A 19,863-nucleotide genomic window follows, 5' to 3' on the forward strand; every position below is an offset into this window, starting at 1 on the left:
TCCTGATACATTTCCAGTTAAACGTACGTGGAACATAAAAGAAGGTATTTTCTTCATATTAAAATGAGAACTGTTTTGCCAATGACCAAAACAAATCAGTCCTATTCCGCTCTCCCTCATCAGTCTTCAGTGGGCTGACGGACTCATTTCGGTTCTGGTTTCATGTTGTTATATTGTTTATGTAGGACGACTGGGCGAGACTTGACTTCATCCATCAGGAATTGCTTGTATGGGTGTTTCATAAGTAAAATAACCCAGATTAGTATGAATTTACTCAAACAATGCTTAAATAGGTATACCTGTTTAGGCATTGTTTTAGTAAAATCATACTAATCTGGGTATATATCTGCCTTATGCTGGTTATCAAACATCCTACGAAAGTTCTTTTTTCTTTGGAATAACATGCAATGTTTACAACAAGGGTTACACAGAAACAGATGCAAGTTATAGCCTACAGATCTTGCTTTCACACTGTCATTACTTATCAGTAGTAATAGGCTAAGTGTCTGCTGGATGTACTGGTTACTTGAGGAGGAAACAATGACAGTGTGGCACATGTACTGTACAGTCATCAGAAAAAAAATTAAATGTACAGTACAGTGTAAACTTCCTATGGACGATGGCGGTGCTTGACTAAGAGAGTGTTACATCACAGAAAGTTTTGGTAAGGCTGCTGGGAAGTAGAAGGAATCCTGCTAGGGAGGATATTAGGCCACAGCATGTACTTCAGATGGATTATTCATTATTCTAGGAAACTACCAATGGAACAAAACTCACCCTTAATGAAGATGACAAAATAATTTTTTATATTTCTCACTGGTCCAAGTAAGCTGTATTTGTGTGCACTTTTCCTTTCCCCCCAACGGTTTGTTAATGGTGGACCCAAATGTGAAAATGACAACAAAGATACATGCCAAACAAGTCAGCATTTGGTGCTGTCCCTGACACCTTTAAACACTCTCAGGGTCAGGATGGAAAATTCATGATGGAGGCAAAGAGCTGCTATGAATGTCAATGGCATGTCTGAACACTGCAGAGTTAAAATAGACAGGAAGCTGTCAGTTGGACATTGAGTAATGCTCACGATGAGCATCATGAATCCTAATTGGGGTGTGATGAAGCTGTTCCTAAAACAGAGAGAGAATGACTGGCTTACCTCATGACCCCACATGATTGTCAAGAATCCGGTCTGTGGCATTCTGCCCGATAGCCACCAGAGGTCGCCTCTCCATCATATTGACTCTCACACCACACAGCACACTGAACTACAATTCCCATCATCCATTGCACTGACGACACATATACAGCTGACTGCACTAATCACACTCACACCTGAGAACTATCACACACTCTACTTAAACCATGGACTTCCTCTTCCTCTCTGCCGAGCATTGTCCTGCGTATGCTGTTCACCCTGCTGTGTTTTGAGCGCTCTCTTGTGTCTTGCATGTGCCATTTCTGTTTACCAGTGTTTGATCCTGCCTGTGTATTGTCCTGTGTTTTCTGTTAACCTGTCTGTGTGTATGTCTAGCTCGGAGTCTGGTCCTGCGTATAACACTCTCCACGTGTTAGCTGCCTCACCGAGCCATTCTGTGTTTTGTAAATCTAAGTTTAGTTTGTTTTGTGTCTTGTTCACATCATTACAATGATACAGTACAGTGCAATTGTGACATACTGTTGTTTAGGAAGGAGTCATTGTACATAATTCATCCTCATACTGAGCTTTCTGGCATCATCATTCATAATTGTCAGAACCCTCTCGGGCACAAGGAGCGCGGAGACAAGGAGATTCCAATTAGTAATCTTTATTGAGATCCACATAGAGACGAGGAGCTTGGGGAGAGACGAACATTGATGACGTTCAGACTGGAAACAGAGGCAGGGAAACACAGGGAAACACATAAATAAATGCATAAATAAATACAAATTAAATATTTATTTATTCACTCATTTATTTATTTTATTTATTATCATTTATTCATTCATTGATTTACACACACACACACACACAAATATATAAGAAATGAATGAATGAATAATAAATATGTATGCAATTATGCTTTTATTTATGTATGCAACGATTTATTTATATATTTCAACATTTATTTAATGATTTCATTTTGAGTCATTTGGCCATTTTGAGTCATTTGATATTCTATATGCATTATTTATTTAGTTGCGTTAATCTTGATTAATATATATATATATATATATATATAAATATAATATATATATATTTTTTTAATATAGTATATATAGCCTACTAATACCAAAAATGCTTCACAGATTTTTTTTCTCAGATTTGTTTCAGACTTGATGTGGTATTTTTTTGTTATATATATATATATATATATATATATATATATATATATATATATATATATATATATATATATAAAACATATAATATTTATTTATTATTTATTTTTTTGATATCACATTTTTAATAATTCATGAGTGGTGTAGGAGCACACCAGTGGGTTAAAAAACTGAAATAAAAGTATATGTAAATAACGGTGTTAACATACTTTTAAAATGATTATTTAAATCATGAGCAGTCCAAGAAATATATCTTTAGTTGCACTGCATGCATTATTTAGTGTCCTGCAGTCATATACTGTAAATTACTCATTCTTAATCTCTTGTTCTGACATGCTCTACATTTTAATATGATGTTTTTATCTTAACAAATACCAATAGTAGTGCAGTGCACTATTCCACATGTGACGTGTTCCTCGCCAACATGGCCAGAGGTATTCCAGTTCATGTCCATCGCAGACAGTCGGAGGTCATGTTGTTTTCCAGATTAAACAGAACCAGCATGGCCCAACATTTTGTATTTCTGCCCCACAGCCACATGGACAGATTTATTGGACTTTGATTCTATCAGCAGAGATTCTTTAATAGTGTACGTGGACTGTTAAACTTCCAGTGGGTGTGTTCGTCTACATCCTCCGTTATCTGCTGGACGCCACTCTCTTGTGAACACGCGTACGACACTCAGCAGAAGCTATAGATTACAGTTTATAAAGTTTTAAATATGTATATTTTCTTACAAAAACATTGATTCACTTCAGTAAGCATTTATTCGCCCCCAGAGCTACTTGGAGTACTTTTTATGATGGATTTATGCTCTTCATTGGACTTCAAAAACAAACCCCTACTGCCATTATAAAGCTCGGAAGAGCCGTGACATTGTTTAATATAACTCCAATTGTATTCGTCTGAAAGAAGAAAGCAATGTGCATCTAGGATTACTTGAGGGTCAGTAAATCATGGGGTAATTTTCAGTTTTGGGTGAACTATCCCTTTAAGCCTTTTCCTCCAGTCAATATCAAAATCAATCAAATAAATAAATACATATATACATAAATGAATGCAGAATGTATATTTGTCTGCAAAACTTCTTTTGAAGCATGTAGCAAGTCTTCAGTTTAAAAGATTAAACAGTCAGGTGTGTCCAGAATTTTGACTGGTATATAACATCCTGTTTTAAATAAAAATACGTTCATACACTGTGCTCCAGATAAGAAGAACTGACAAGGGTACAGAAGGTGCTTGTGCTTCAAAGCTGTTGCCGTAATGGGAACAATTGTCACATACTGTACATACGCACACCCAGATAAATCCCACCTCCTCGCTCGAGACTGTCCATAACACCTGTGGCTATGTATAGTGCAGAACAGCGGTCAGGATTTCAGTGCCATTATACAGCAGCGTCTTGTGTGTTTGACAACACACTCATGTGAGCTGATGAAAGCAAATGTGCGAGTGCTGAGAAAGCTAGAGAGTGTTCATTCATGAATGACCCCTCCCAACATTAAACCAGTGGAATAATGGTCACAGCAAGGTCACTGCTCCTCCAACTCGTTGGAACTTTGTCATGAATTTAACAGTAGGCTACAACAAGCCATTGTTTCTTGATGCTGTAACAGAAAGTGAATGCAGAAGGACTGAGTCAAGGTTAGGGCTAATGTCAGGGATTCTGGTCACACCACCCTGAAGACAATATAAAAGAAATATGGTGACTGTTATGAGGTACAGGAGAGCAGTAAAACTTTTAAGGCTCCATATGTGAAATACCAATAACTAAAATCCGTTTCATGTTGGAATTTGTTCCATGTGGTTGTGCAAACAAGAGCGAAATGATCTCTGGACAGATTGAAAATTTGTCATTTTGTCCCAGACAGGTAAATAAGAATCAGGACTGTGCCTTTTAACCAATGGCAAACTAAAATGCCCCATAAACAGACATAATGTCAAGTAAAGCCTCCCTCATATTTTGAAGGAAATATTGAGGGAGGAAATGTTGATAAGGAAATATCAACTTCAGATTGGTTAACATTATGGATTCTAATTTTGTTGGATTTGCAACACTTTACAACTCCATTTGTTAACGTTAGTGAACTATATTAGTTAAAGGTAGGGTAGGTGATTTGATTCAAAAACATTTTTTGTTATGCTGGTTAAAAGTTGCCTTACATCCTGACAGCAATCACGTTAAGTGGCCTAAATGTATTGGGGCCAGATTTACTAAACAGGGCAAATTAGCATTAGATCCCAATTCCATAAAAGTGCAGATGGGAGGGGAAAATTCTGTGGGAGATTTTCTGACAATTTGCACATTAAAGAACAAAGACGCAACACTTAATTTCCATAATGACCAGCGCAATCTACCAAGAGCAGTACAAATTACTGCCCGCCTTAAGACATGCATTTTTGGGGGCATTAAATAATGCTGCAAATACCAGTGAATTGACAACCGCAAATCTTAGTAAATCACGTTGCGTGATTCATTTGAATACTCTCCTCCCATAACTTTTCAGATCGAAAGGGAAACTACTACAAATGCATATTCAATAAGGTGAGTTGCAAAAATAACTTTATTCATACCTTTTCAGTGCTAATTTCCCACTGTGTGTCTTTAGTAATGCCTGACAGTAGTTTTTTAATGCCAAATGAGGGTTTGTGCTGACGCAAGCTGATAGTAAATCTGGCCCTTTATGGTTTTGCATCTGTGAAAGGCGTAGGACTATAAATGTTCATCCAATCATATCCCTCGGCCTGAAGGCTACGATAAGCTGTCCTACCTGCCTGTCAGTGTATTACATACTGCATTCATGTGTCTTGGAGGAGGTGCTTTGGAGAGTGATTTCCAGTGAGGGTGGGATCTTATGCTTTCAAAGCTAATTTGTTATTACTGGCCTCTCTGAAATCGCCACCCCTACCCGTAATATAACTAACGTAGAAAATATTTTAAGGCATTTATTCATCTTAGTTAATGTTAATTCATTTACTAATTCATGATTAAAATCAAAAGTTGTATTAAGATTATTTAATGGACCAGAGCCAACATTAACTCACAATGGAAAATATTTCTAAAGTAAATTTTTTAGTTAATTTTAACATTTACAAAATACATTTTTACAATCAAGAGATGTGTTAATATTATTTAACGGACCTGAACTACAATGAACTAACAATGTTTTTAAACAAAAGGCTGCTGTAGCAAATGCACTGTTAGCTGCAGCTAACATTAACGGCACACTGTTGTTAAGTTTTACCATATATTTTTAAGCAGTAGAAAGCTTTTAGATCAAAAGGTTATGATAAATCAGTATTCAAATAACCTAAAATTGGGCATTGATGTCAGTTTCTGGTTAGATGCAATGGCAAAGTCAATCTAAACGTAATTGGCAATACAGCAACACAGCACTGCATTGCCCTCTGCTCTCAAGATAACCGCTAATGCCTTCCCAAACAGATCTGTCTGTGACACTGAACAACTCAACCCAGCAGACTGTTATCTTATCTTCTGTTGACACACATTGATTAGTGCTTAAACCTGAATTCTGTAAACACTATGGCGTGTATATTTTTTCAAGTTATTTTGGTGGACGCCCCCAATATGTGAGTAACAGTAAAGTAAAAGTCTCCACGTGGCATGGTATATACCCTGCATACCCAAATGACAGCTGTTTCTCAGAGTGTTTTGCTGAATGGAAAGTGCATTGCACAGTCTTTGATAAATGATGAGCATAATTATAATATACATTAAACATGATGCAATAGGCTAGTATGATTTTCTATGCACTTAGAACCAGTGCCATGCGTCAGCGTGTTGACGTCATGTTTGTACCTTCGCCGCCCCAATTGGATGAAAAATCATACGAGGTTGAAGAAGGAGGGGTTTGTATTGGATGAATGACTCTTTGAAAGGGGGGCAGAATCCAAGCCTTCAGTTACTACTACAGTCGGCTGGTACAGGGACCGGCAGAAACACAAAACGGCTTACGCCAACAAAGACAGTTTTTTTTATCGAGCCGGTTTATTTTTTCCCCTCTTTATTTCATATCATTCAATAACTGGATTCATAGGTAAAGTGTAAAGGACTCTGAACGTAAATCTTCAAAAACGAGATGGCTAGAGGAGAGGGCGCAGAGCAGTACTCCAATACCAATCTCCTTCAAAAACCCAGCCCAGAAGGAATCAAACTGGCAGCAAAGGTAAGAAACTAAAAATAATTTATACTTTCATTCAAGTGATAAGTTTATTAGCAGCGTAAGTTACGCGTTTCCCATTCCCATGATTTCCCTTTTGAACAGCCACGTAGAAGCGGCGAGAGCTGATCGACGTGTCATTTTGTCAGGTTAAATTAAGCGCGACGCGTGGAGATTATATATGATATAAACATGTATTAGACCGATTGCACATGCATTCTCTGGCTGTTCGTTGATTGTTCGTTTAGCATGCACAGTACCGGTGTCAGGGTTTAAATGGGAGCCGCTGGCAGAATTCACTGCTGCTGTCTGACTGTTTTATTAGGTGGGGTGTGTGATACATATGGGTGTGTGTGTATATAGCTACAGCTTTAAATGTGCTTACATTTTTTTGTCCTTCAGAGATCACTGAATTGAACAAAGTAGGCTATTTTAAATTAATTTAGGGAATTCGGGAAGTTATCAGTGAAAAGGAAAATATTGGTGTGTAATTTTCCCAATATCAGATATAATATCTCAAATAATCGTTTGTTTTATATATAGTGAAACTAACTAAATGAGTTTCATCATTTCATCTCCACTTTACTACTTAAGAGTTTGGATTGATTTTCAGTAATGTCATGGTCTGCTGTCAATTATTCCTTACTTAAAATTGTATATATAGCAATTATTCTACCAATCACCCATCAATTTTAGATTCCCTTATTGATGCAAGTCTAGATTCCACATGCCACATCATCAGAATGGATAATCCATGCAACCTTAAATTTAAACATAGTCATTTGATTTATAAGCTTGATGATATGTGATATGGCTTTATTGCTGTAAAACGTGATATGCATTTATTGCTGATGTAGATAAGCTAAATGAGTCATAGAATAGATTCTGCATCCCAAAGTTTCTTGGTAGCTCTATGATAGTGTTTTACCCATTGCCATCTATCATTTAAACTGAGACTAGCTGTTTAAATGTCACATACACAATTATACAGAGTTTATAGTTTATCCTGACCATTGCAAAGATGAAGGGAAACCTGACTTCACAATTCCTAGAAATTATCAGTTGTCTTGTAGAAATGTGCTGTTCGACAGCAGTATTTCACTGTTCAAAGTGAAGTGACATACTGCCAAGTATGTTCACCCATACTCGGAATTCGTGCTCTGCATTTAACCCATCCAACGTGCACACACACAGCAGTGAATACACACACACCCGGGGCAGTGGGCAGCCATTTTATGCTGTGGCGCCTGGGGAGCAGTTGGGGGTTCGGTGCCTTGATCAAGGGCACCTCAGTCGTGGTATTGAGGGTGGAGAGAGCGCTGGACATTCACTCCCCCCACCTACAATCCCTGCCGGCCCGAGACTCGAACCCGCAACCTTTGGTTACGAGTCCGACTCTCTAACCATTGGGCCACAACTTCCCACAGTTTAGTGTCATTACAAAAACATTGAGTGTGTTCCTCTACTTATGGTTGACTTTATAGCAACCATATTTACCCCAAAACTGTGTATTGGCATCACAAGTGAAGTCAGTATGTTGGTCCAGAATTCATGAAAGCCCCACTCACACAACATGCCAACAAATCTTCTATTAACAGTCCTTAGTGAAGCAGCAGGCAAAAAATTGTTCTCTGTTTCTGCTATAATAGCTCTGTGGTGCTGAATCAGTGTCAGTTGGACACTTCCATAAGACCGTAATACAGTGTCTGCATTACATGACGTTGGAGTGTTAAGGTTGTCCAAGTGTCCTTTAACATGAGCAGGTGGCATTGCGGGAACACCATGTGCATTAAAGCCAAAGGTAGTTACTTAAGGTCTTCACATTGCAACTTTGATGGTTTATTTTAGGAGGATGCATGTGACAGACACTTGACTAATGTATAAGAAGTCACCAAACTGACTGAATCTCACGCCCACTCTTAATAAATGAGAACAGGAGTGTCAAACTCATATTTGACCCTCCCTGAGCCTCTCGAAATGTGCTGATCTGCCGCAAGATGATGTACTGATATTCATCACAGAAGAATGCTGCCTCATCTGATTGTGTTCAGTGGGATTTCTTGCTTGAGGGCTGCCTGACCCAAATATCAGAAGCTACCCAGCTATATGGGGAATGAGGTTATGTTTGGATTAGAACCAGTCAAGTCAAGCAGAAAAGCATAATGTTAGCATAATTAAAACCAGCGCTTGTCTAAGAGTGGAAAGCCAAATTACAAGCGAGTCTGGCCACAGTGTGCTACAATTAGGTTAGTTTGAATCCCAACTGAGACACTGTGAACTCCGTATGACCTTAATGAATATAGCATCTGTACTGTATTCTTAATTATTTGGAGTGTGTTTTTATGAACGTCTCAAAACATATCCTGTTTCTTCCTTTTTTTTAATAAAAATAGCATGAATCAAGGGGCCGGTTGTCGGTATGCAGCAAGTTGTGTTATGCCGTTGGAGGAGCACCATATCAGATAACAGGATGTGCAATCGGCTTCTTCCTTCAGATCTACCTGCTCGACGTTGCTTTGGTGAGTGAAAGTGATTGATTTTACTAATAACATCATATGGATCGATCAATGGATTTGATCAACTGATTGATGAATTTTGATGTAAACGAACTGTTTAACCTTTTGATTGCACTTTCCATGAAAGTTGTGCACTTGGTGTCCCATTACCTTTTTTTTTTCTGAAAACTATACATTCAACAAATTATTATATATCATAAAATTAACTTAGAATGACACCGAAGCCACACATAATGTCACAGCAAATAATCTGGACCTGTGCCGCCTCAGAGGTCTTGATCTCAACTGTATCCAACAATAAAAATCATATGTTGTCATATTTTTTCGGTTGAATTCAAGTCACTGAATTAAAATTAATTAAATTATAAACTAATGTTAATGACCAAAAGCGCAATAGTAAGATTTGAAGATGAGGAAATAATCTTACATTTTACGAATATTGCTGCATTCGTCAAGCAAACCTCATGGAAAATGGATATGAAACAAAACAGCTCATGTAATAATTTGATTCAGCCTCGTAAGGACGAAATTTTTGCAAAGAACTTCCTCATACTAACCATTTAAAATCTTCTTTAAAATCTTGCCCTATTTTGAATTTGTGGAAAGTGCCTCATAACAGAAGATCAGATCGACTTGGAATCCGATTGCGATCCTCAGGGGGCAGCAGGTTTCTTTACTCCCCTGTTCACATAGTCAGAGGCGACAAGTACAGTCACAAAGGGGGAATTGTGCAAAATGAATAGTTTTGCAAAGGCCTTTCATGCCATTAACTTTTGGGGAGCTACTGTAGTCTTGGCAGGCTGATTGGCCAGATTAAAGAGTCTGAATAGGATTGTTCTAATAGCCTTCAGTGTTTATCATGTTACCACTGACTACAGAAGACAGGTTCCCAGTGTGAGAATGTGCTAATGTGTTTAATCCCATAATTAACAGTTATTCCTACAATACACAATGCCAGCATGAAGCACTCAATCTGTGCAGCATGTCAGAGTCCTAAAAGAGTTTTACAAGTTCGTTTTACTGGAAGTAAAACTGTTTCAACTGAATAACTCCATTTACCTGTCATGTGGTTTATGATCTCATGTATCTCAAGGTCACTGGTCAGGCCTCATGTGTTCCTCTTGATCTCTGTAAGAAGTTGTAGTAGTTTACATACTGCCTAGCCCTCGAAACGGTTATAAATATTTGTAGATTTATCGTGAGAAGTCATATCTGCAACTGATATGTAGTGGTGCATATCTCTTCTTTATCACCAAATATAAATGTAATATTTAACAGACTTTTCGGTTTAAGAAGTTTTTCTTTCTTTACTTCTTACTTATTCGTGTTGGTATTTCATCTGTTAGTTTAAGTTATCATTTAGTCCATTCTGATGCTGAATAAAAGTTTTTGAGAAAACTCTCAACCAGTGATGTGTGATGATGACATGCTGATATTTCTCTTTTCTTGACAGTTGGACCCATTTTATGCCTCCATCATCTTGTTTGTGGGTCGAGCATGGGATGCCATCACAGACCCTACGGTGGGCTTTCTAGTCAGCCGGAGTCCCTGGACCAGATTTGGACGAATGATGCCCTGGTAAGTCTTTCTTCACCTCAGTTTCATTGGATTTCTCCAAGGGTTTACTGTCCAGGTCTTTGTGCATTCATACCTTTATGTTCAGAGCAATCTATCACATTAAACATTAAACAAGACTCAGAATTGTCTTGTTTAAGGAGCATGTTGCCTGTAGCAACTGTCTGCCCTTCTTAGGAAAATTATTAGTTTCACAATTCAACCCTTAAATCAGCGGACTCCTCTGTTGCGTTTAAAATGCGTCTCAATGAATCACTCTGCTCCGTCACTTGCTTTCTCTTCTGACCCATTTCTCTGTTGTTGTGGAATGTCAGGAGGTAGTCTTTAAGTAAGAGAGCCAAGTGAATCTGGTGATGTTTCTAAGTCAGAGGACACTTGTGGGCTAAATAAAGTCCCCTAAACTCACATGGGGGGTTGAGGGGCGTGATGGGCGGGGGGCTGGATACACCACAGTAGCTTTGCCTTCGGCCAATTTGCATTTTCAGCCGGCCAATCTGATTTGATTCTACATCCCATGCATGACTAAACCACTTTATCAGTGTCCTGACAACAAGAAATGCTTGCCATTGAGCACCAAATTATAAGCAAGTTAAATGGTTCCCTTTCTTAACTTGTATTGCAGAATATATGGAGTCAAATATCCTAAAGAAACCAACATTTGGTCCAAAACTAGCTACCAAGTGATGGCATAATTTAGGTTAAAATTTAGCTTCTTACTCATTTTGGTGTAGTTAAATATTTAGACTATATATTTAGACTATATGCCCTGAGTGTTGGTAATTTTGTTGTGAAAAGTGCAAACCTCATAGAAAATCGAAAACGAAATTACTAATACTATATTTAATTTGACCTCACGATACTGGCGACCAATTATTTTTCAGTGCATCCTTTGATTGATAAACAGCTCTTTCTCCCAACACAAAACTGAAAAATGAAAAACTTTGCAGCTAGTGACCCTTAACACTGCGCTCACGCAAGCATTATCTGTAGTGACAGTGATGCCTGCAGCGATGGAGATGTCTGCTTTAGAGAACGCTTGTGTGGTTTTCTACACAATGAAGGCTTTTGGGTTTGGTGAAAGCCTATTGGGTTAGACTGCGAGAAATCTGGGTTCGCAGCATCAAATGAAGGAAATAACCAATTTATAATTTCTTAACTGGTGTTCTCAACCTTGGAAAACAGGCGATCAGGCTAACATCAAAAGCACTGTACAAGATTCCACTTTCTTTGTCTTATTTTCCAAATGATGGTCGGTTTGAAGAGTGTTCAAGTCCTCAGAAGTAGGAGGTCACTCATTGTATGAATAATTGGAAAACCACTCTGAGGAAGTGATGGGAATTGGGGGTGGGGTGAGGAATGTGCATCTGCTTTTTAACTGGACTCAGGGCATGTGAAGGAATCTAGTAGGAAGCTGGTGAGAAAGTTCTGCCCTAATGAGCTTATTTCAGTGACGCTGGATCTGAACAAGATGGTTGTATCCTCTCAGGGTGGTGTGATTACAAAATCCCTAGTTACGCTAGATTTGTGCTGTGAAGTCACTTGGGAGTGCATGAGACAGGTTTGTTGGTGTAGTTATGGGTATATGTGGGAGAGGACTTTTTTTCTCCCCTAACTATCCCTGTGGAGAGTCATATGGACCACAAGCCTGTATAATTTAATTTTCTCGATGCTTGATCACATGCATTATTAATAGTCACAAGCATGTGAGTTAAGATATCATAATCCTGAAAGGGAATTCATTGCAAAGGTTAGTCATACTTGCAATGGTATATTAAATGACATGAGCTGGGGAACTGTAAAGAAAATGTCAATATTTGAACACGTATGTGATAGTATCTCATAAACCGCAAATGATTTTCAAGGCACCATAAACCTAAGAAAAAAAAAAAAAAGGTTTAGTCAGAACGGCTAAGAGCGTCTCTGATCTTCCGTAATCCATGGGATATTTTCTGTCTGTAAGCGACTCGTGTTGTGCGGATTGAATCATCTGAGGTGTAATTCCGCAAATTGCTTGAATAACAACATTTGTTTTATGCTGCCGGGTTCAGAAGGAAGACATTCCTTTTTTCCTGCTTCATGCCTTGGGGGTTGGGAGGTTTATGCAAAATGCAGCACCTCTTGAGTGGTCCAACCCACAACACACCACCTCTGTCGTCCAATCAGAGTGAGAGGGAGGCAGACCAATTCAGCTTCAAGTCTAAAGGCAGCATACTGGGGTTACTTTAGTTCAAATGGCAGCCTTGCTGGTAGAGTCAGATTGTTACTATTTTGAACTGTTAACTAGTTGCATCTTTTTGCTTAAACGGATAACTCAATTTTTAACAATTTTCAAAAATCATGATTTTTCATTGTGCATTCCAATTAATCTCAATCAAACTGCAGTTGGGTTATTTTGATTAAGTGAAAATAAATAAACAAAGAATACAGCTAACGAACACTATAAAACACTAAAAACATAACATAATAAAAAAAAAAAACAGATTTTCAATTACAAACAGATTGGTGATATTATATACTAGCATTATACAGTAGTATCATCGTAGGATGTAATAGGTCAAAACAGCTGTAAAAGGTTTTTGAGTTTTGTTGCTTTTAGTTCAGAAGATATTCCCGTCAATAATTTCAAATGCACTTTTACCCGCAAACCTAGTCTTTATGTCCTATTAGGTTTGTGTAGACAAATATTAATTTGTTCAGTGCAGGCAAAGTCCAATATCTAATCTAAAAAACGGTGTCAGGGTGAACTTTTTATAATATTCAGTTTGTTTATTGTAATTTATCATTGAACTATTTTGTTTTATTTAATTTTTATATATTTTTGTTTTTGCACAAAATATATGATGATAATGGTATACTAAAGCTCAGTGAAAACATCTGACCTTACAGCATTCTGCATTAAATTCTCTTGAATAACATCACCGCAGTACCTTTTTAAACGAGAAATGTAACCCAGACAGGTTCATGCAAAACCTGCATGCATGACAATAGCTTGCATGACTTATATGGGTAGTGCTACACATTTGAGCACTGCAGTCTTATTGGTTGCTGAAAGCATTATGGAATTAACCAAAATATTTGATAAACACAGAGAAAGGGGGTGGAGAGGCGCGTGGAATGTACTGACTGAATTATAATAACATTCACATTCTGCGTAAATCAGTGGACTTCTGTGGGGTTAAGGTATTGTGTTAAGGTCTGCTCTAGAAAAACCGCCAAGTGAGGCTCCACTTTTCCCACAAACCTTTTTTAATTTTTTTTTTTTTTAAATAATGCTGGATTTTACTACTCGGGATGTTAAGTCACTCTACCAGGAAAACAAAATGTGGTACCATTCAGTTGTATGACGTGTAACACACCCGAAATGGTATTTCCTTGTACAGACACAACAGATTAAGAGCAGACAATGTATTTCCACTTCAGGATCCTGTTGGCCACATGGGTCACTGAACAAAGACAGGAAGTTGTCCAATCAATTCTTTCATCTCTCATAGTCATGGGGAACAGAAATGGCACAGTGCTTGACAAGGTTCAATGACATGACACCTAGTAAACTTCATCTATATGTACCTGATCCTAAACCTGTTTACCATCATGGGGAAGCACTATACCAACCTAGTTATACTTCATTTTTTACCTTTTGTGCACTTCTAATCTTATATATCTTTTTTCTTGCAGGATTGTACTGTCTACCCCATTTGCTGTGCTATGCTATTTCCTCATTTGGTACGTGCCGTCTGTTGAGCAAGGCAAGGTTGTTTGGTACCTGATCTTCTACTGCTCCTTCCAAACATTACAGACAGTGAGTAACCATCTTTATATGACCATAAGTTGTACCCTGTATAGTTCTACATAATTTCCTTTAACCTTTTGCCATTGTCTTTTTCTCAAAAATCAACAGTGCTTCCACGTACCATATTCTGCACTTACTATGTTTATCAGCACTGAGCAGAAGGAGAGGGATTCAGCCACAGCCTACCGTGAGTTTTAAAACATCTACAGCTAGAAACATCCATCGTTTTCAAATTCACAGCTAACCGCTAATCTTTTATCTCAGGAATGACTGTTGAGGTTTTGGGCACGCTCATCGGCACTGCTGTTCAAGGTCAGATTGTGGGAATGGCTAACGCTCCTTGTATCAGCACTGGCGAGGACCTGAACTCTACAGATCTGCAGGTGGCTTCTGAGGTCAACATCACTGAGCCTCATGTTTCATTGGAGCATCTCGTAAGGATTTTTTCTTCTGAGGTTGATTTAAATTAAAATTCTTGCTGTATTGGTATTAAATGCCTGGTATCATGTGGTTCCCACAGAGAAATGCTTACTTGATCGCATCTGGTGTCATCTGCTCCATTTATGTTGCCTGTGCCGTGGTCTTGTTTGTTGGTGTGAAAGAACAAAAAGGTAAGTGCTACTACTACTGCAAAGATAGATTATTACAAATGAAACTTTATGTAATTAAACTTGCACTACTGTTAAAAAATTACTGCTAAAAGATTTGCATTTTTGCATTACTGCTAAAACACTGCATTTATTTTGACAAAAGTAAAGTTACAATGATAATATTGTGAAATATTACAATTTAAATAACTGTATGTTTATTCCTGCGATGCTAAGCTGAATTTTCACCATCATTTCTCCAGTGTCACATGAGAAATCATACTCAATATGATAATTTGGTGTAGAAAACAGTTGTGCTGCTTAATATTTTGTACAAACTGATAAGTGACCCTTTTTTTTCCAAGTGTCTTTATTTGAAATAGAAATCTTTTGCATCCTGGCAGAATAAAAGTATTGATTTTCTTAAAAAAAAAAAATAAAATCTCACTGACCCCAAACTTTTGAATGGTAGTATAGCTTCTTTCTTAAAGACTTTATGGTATCATAATTTAAGACTTAATTTTATGCTTTTAAGCTGTTAGCTATGAGGTCTTGTAAATTTTACCAGCATATTAGAAGATTAACCTTTTCTAGATACAAATTTAACATTTTCTATAAGTATAAATGCTGGAAATGTACCAAAATTTTGATGACTCATTCAGCACAACACAGATTTTTGTCCAATCCTCTCTAAAATGTCCCTACCACTGAAACAGACTTGTAAACAGCAAATCATAGTTTTTGGCTGTGATGTAACTAAAGCCTATTGGCTGTCTTAAAATGGGGAAATGATCCATTCGGTATGTCTCGCCCATACTTTCTTTTTCAGTGAGAAATGTGTGTAAACAATGAATCCCATGAAGTTGCTTGCAGATGTACCTGGGTTTTTCCACACTGCTCGGGTTTCTTTGAGTCAGTAGTTGGCCCACAAGCAGAGCTCAGCTGGTCGCAGGGAAAGGCCAGTGAATAAGTTTAGCAGGGTGATTAGCTTTCACAGCACAGATAGGGCTGTCTAAATGGGGCTCATGGTAAAGGAAGGTTATTACTGGTGTTCTCTTGAGTAGTTAATTTTAAACTAAAATATTGAGCCTTAACATGCAGGCCTCAGTAGACTGTTGAAAGGAAGAATCAAGCACAGTCCTAGCTCATCATCACGCCTCATTTGTGGATTTATCATGCTCTGCACTTAGAAATGAAAGCGTACAAGCAATTAAACAACATATTTTGTGGCAGATTCCTTGTCATGCAGTGCAATGACTCATTTTGGCAGCTAATCAAAATGTGTACGGTTGTGTGCACCCATTTATTTTGATTCTTCAGTAAGCTGACACCTGAGAATTGATGGGGAAAAATCCTAGTCTCTTTCCCACTGCTCTGTAATTCATTGCATTTAATGTAGCACCATTAATTGGCATTTGTTTCCATCATCTCATCTTGCTTCTCTCTTCTTTTTGACAGAGACTTGCAGGGTCAGGACTGAGCCCATGTCGTTCTTCCAGGGCATTCGTATGGTGATGGGCCACGGTCCGTATGCCAAGCTGGTCATGGGCTTCCTCTTCACCTCTCTGGCTTTTATGGTGAGTTCTTTTGCAAATGATACATTCATTTCATGTTGAGTCGTGGTCACCCCCAGCCGTTTGGGTTGTTTATTCTGTGACCACCTTGGACGAGCACTGTTGCCTTTGGCGATCGCTTTATTTGTTAGGTTTTGCTAATGTGTCTTGACTGTGCAGCTTATTATTTCTATAAACATTTCCTGCAGTTTCTGGAGGGAAACTTTGCACTGTTCTGTAGCTACACCCTTGGCTTCAGAAATGACTTCCAAAACGTCCTTCTTGTCATTATGGTAAGCAAACTAAATCTTTCTTTTGTTTTAAATTGTAAATGTATTTTAAATGGGCTTTTTGAATGATAAAGACTCTGTATTGTCTGGGTGAGGGGATTGGCAGTGACATTTTGACAGACAAATGTACAAAAGGAGAGCACTTAATGGGTCCATTACATAAGACATTTGCATAATACAAGTTCCAGTTTTGCTGACAATCTGAGTAGACTAGTATTTCCAGTAATGTATTACGCCTTAACCAACCCACAACTCACGGCTTTACTCATAAAAATGCTTCAGTGTCACAGAAAAGTTGTCAATATCCAGAGTATTGACAACTAGATTATTAAGGAAGAGAAAAGTTGTTCATCTAGTTTCAAAGAACAAGAATGTCTTGTTTGTGTGCTTTTGTCCTTGAGATCAGAATGTTCAAAACCCAGATTCCTTTAAGAATTCATGTTCAATAAGAGAGTATTATTGTAGTCATGCAAAACCCAGTCTGCTGACTTTTATTTTTCAAGACTACAATAGCCCTTGTTCAGGGAGCTGAATGCATGAATAGAACATTTTCAGGCATTGTCCTAGATATGACCGAGAACATTCCAGTGTTGATTTCAGAAAGGTGTGTTAGGAAGCATTCTTACTGATGGGAACCTGTGTGAACACATTGATAGATAAATTCATTGCCAGAAACCTAATCTTAGCTAATGCCTTGTTTGCACACATTATTAGTCATGAAAACCATCTTGAATTGCATTGCTTTTACTGTATTATAAACACATCTCTGTCAGCATAGATCATCAAAATATTTAATATTTGAAAAATGTTTGTCTTGCAAATTAACATCATGTGATGTGACCAACATATACAAACAAACTAAAACGTTTTTCATCCTGCACACTTTTACAGTAGTTGTCTTTGAGCAAATTCTATTTTAATTTTCTCTCTTTCAGCTCTCCGCCACACTTGCCATCCCATTTTGGCAATGGTTCCTCACAAAATTTGGCAAGAAGACCGCTGTGTATATTGGGACTACAGTAAGTACTGGCAGCGGCACATACACCTTCAGTTAATTACACTAACTGAATAACAGTGGCTGCTTCTGGTCTGTAATTGATGTTTTGGTTCCTGTTACTGATGGTTTTTATTCTCTTTGCAGTCTGTGGTGCCTTTCCTGGTCTCTGTTGTCGTTGTGCCCAGCAATCTAATTGTGACGTACGTCGTGTCCTTTGCCGCTGGAGTCAGTGTTGCAGCAGCCTTCCTCCTGCCATGGTAAGTACCTGACAATTGTACAAATGTGTGTGCACTTCCAGATTTGGTGCACTTTATTCATGGAGTGTGTTTTCCCATATGCTCAGGTCCATGCTTCCTGATGTCGTGGATGATTTTAAAGTCCAAAATCCTGAATCCCAGGGCCATGAAGCCATCTTCTACTCCTTCTATGTGTTCTTCACCAAGTTTGCATCTGGAGTTTCCTTGGGGGTCTCAACTCTTAGTCTTGAGTAAGTTTCACAGCCTTGTACATGAAATACTGGCTTTTAAATTGGATTATAGTGTCCATGATCCACTAAGCCCGGCTGTTTGTTTTACTGTATGAGAATCAGTCTGGCCTCCTGACGTTCAGATATAATGCGATTAGCGTTGGTTTTATGGGTCTTTTGAGTTTGGAGACGTGACCATATAGGATTGTGTTTTACTGTGAGATTCAGTGATCAGTCATGAGGTTGGATTTATCTGGATGAACATGAATAAGATATTAATCTCTCGTTTCTTCTCTTTCAAACAGTTTTGCCGGCTATGTGACGAGAGGTTGCACGCAACCTGCCGAAGTCGATTTAACATTGAAAATCCTGGTGTCTGCTGCTCCGATAGTCTTTATCATTATCGGGCTGCTAATATTCATCTCATATCCAATCAACGAGGAAAAGAGACAAGGCAACCGCAAACTACTTAATGAACAACGGTAAAGCCACCTATTTATTTTAAGTCTTCCAGTCACAGTTTTTCTTAAAGTTTTTCTTAACATTCTTGAAATCTATAAATTGACATGGTACTTTTTAAACTTCTAAAGCTGATTAAATGTCATTCTTTAAATTATTTTGCCTAACTTTGTCCTTTTTTTTTTTTTCTTTTTTCTTCAGAGAAAATGAACTTGACTCAGAAACAGACTCCACTGAGCTCAATGTGGTTTAATAGCACCAGGACACTAGATAGAACATCATGCCAATTACTTTGGACCAACAGCGCCAAAACAAACTGAGTGGATGCTTTGAACCAACCATGCTGCCTTGTGGCTGAAAACCTCCACCCATATCACCCCCACACGACCGCAAATCAACTTGAAACGTAGCCTTTTCCAGCTCAAGTTCTAAGTGCCTTGCCATTTCCAGTTGCAAGTGCTTATAGACGCTAGAAACGTTTCCCTGAGTCGCACAAGGCTTGTGTGTGTCGCCAGTATTTGTGATGCTCGCTGGTATAGGATCTCAGTGTCAAAAAAGCCAGCTTTTTATAAGCACACATCTAAACTGCACTAAAAAATGATCTGAGATGGGGCATGTCTACCGTAAGATGTAGTTTTTAGGTGCTAAAACCAAAAATACATTTCAGTCGTGATTGAAAGGTACATTTTGGGAGGAATATCTGTGAAACTGTACACAACGAAGTAATGTTTGTATGTAATTTAATATTTATACATGCTTTTGTGCATCTAACTGGATAAGTAAACTTGAAACATTGAGACCTAAGTGGGGTTTGATTGTATCAAACTTCAGTATTGCGCACAGAAGGTTATTGTTTATTTCTTGTATTACTTTCCTTCACATACCCCTTCTATTATGTTCCTTTTCGTCTGTTTCCGCTCTCTTGGGGCAAACAGAGATCTTTTAGAGGGATGCGCTGAGGGATAAACTTACAAATTCGGTCCCTCAACGCTTTCAGATGATATCCTTCAGATCAGGGGATCTTATTCGATTACATTCTGGATGGGGTCACTAACGTGTGGGTGAAAGTGCTGCTGACAACTGAGGCTATGAGCTAGTAGGATGCCATCAGACTATATGGGGTTATCAGT

The 19,863-nt window shown here is 38.2% G+C and overlaps 1 protein-coding gene across 1 annotated transcript; it reads left to right on the forward strand.

Moving 5' to 3' along the window:
- Nucleotides 1–6,384: 6,384 nt before the first annotated feature.
- LOC306846821 (sodium-dependent lysophosphatidylcholine symporter 1-B) lies at nt 6,385–18,986 on the forward strand (the record flags this gene model as incomplete). Its single annotated transcript, XM_079380449.1, has 14 exons — nt 6,385–6,506; nt 8,894–9,019; nt 10,470–10,594; nt 14,267–14,390; nt 14,490–14,568; nt 14,646–14,815; nt 14,902–14,992; nt 16,427–16,545; nt 16,731–16,814; nt 17,747–17,830; nt 17,953–18,065; nt 18,152–18,295; nt 18,580–18,756; nt 18,935–18,986. Exons 1-14 carry the CDS (start codon nt 6,420–6,422, stop codon nt 18,984–18,986), a joined length of 1,575 nt encoding a protein of 524 aa, XP_079236575.1. The 5' UTR covers nt 6,385–6,419.
- Nucleotides 18,987–19,863: the final 877 nt, after the last annotated feature.

Source organism: Barbus barbus, assembly GCF_936440315.1.
Source record: "Barbus barbus genome assembly, chromosome: 27".
Lineage (NCBI taxonomy): Eukaryota > Metazoa > Chordata > Actinopteri > Cypriniformes > Cyprinidae > Barbus > Barbus barbus.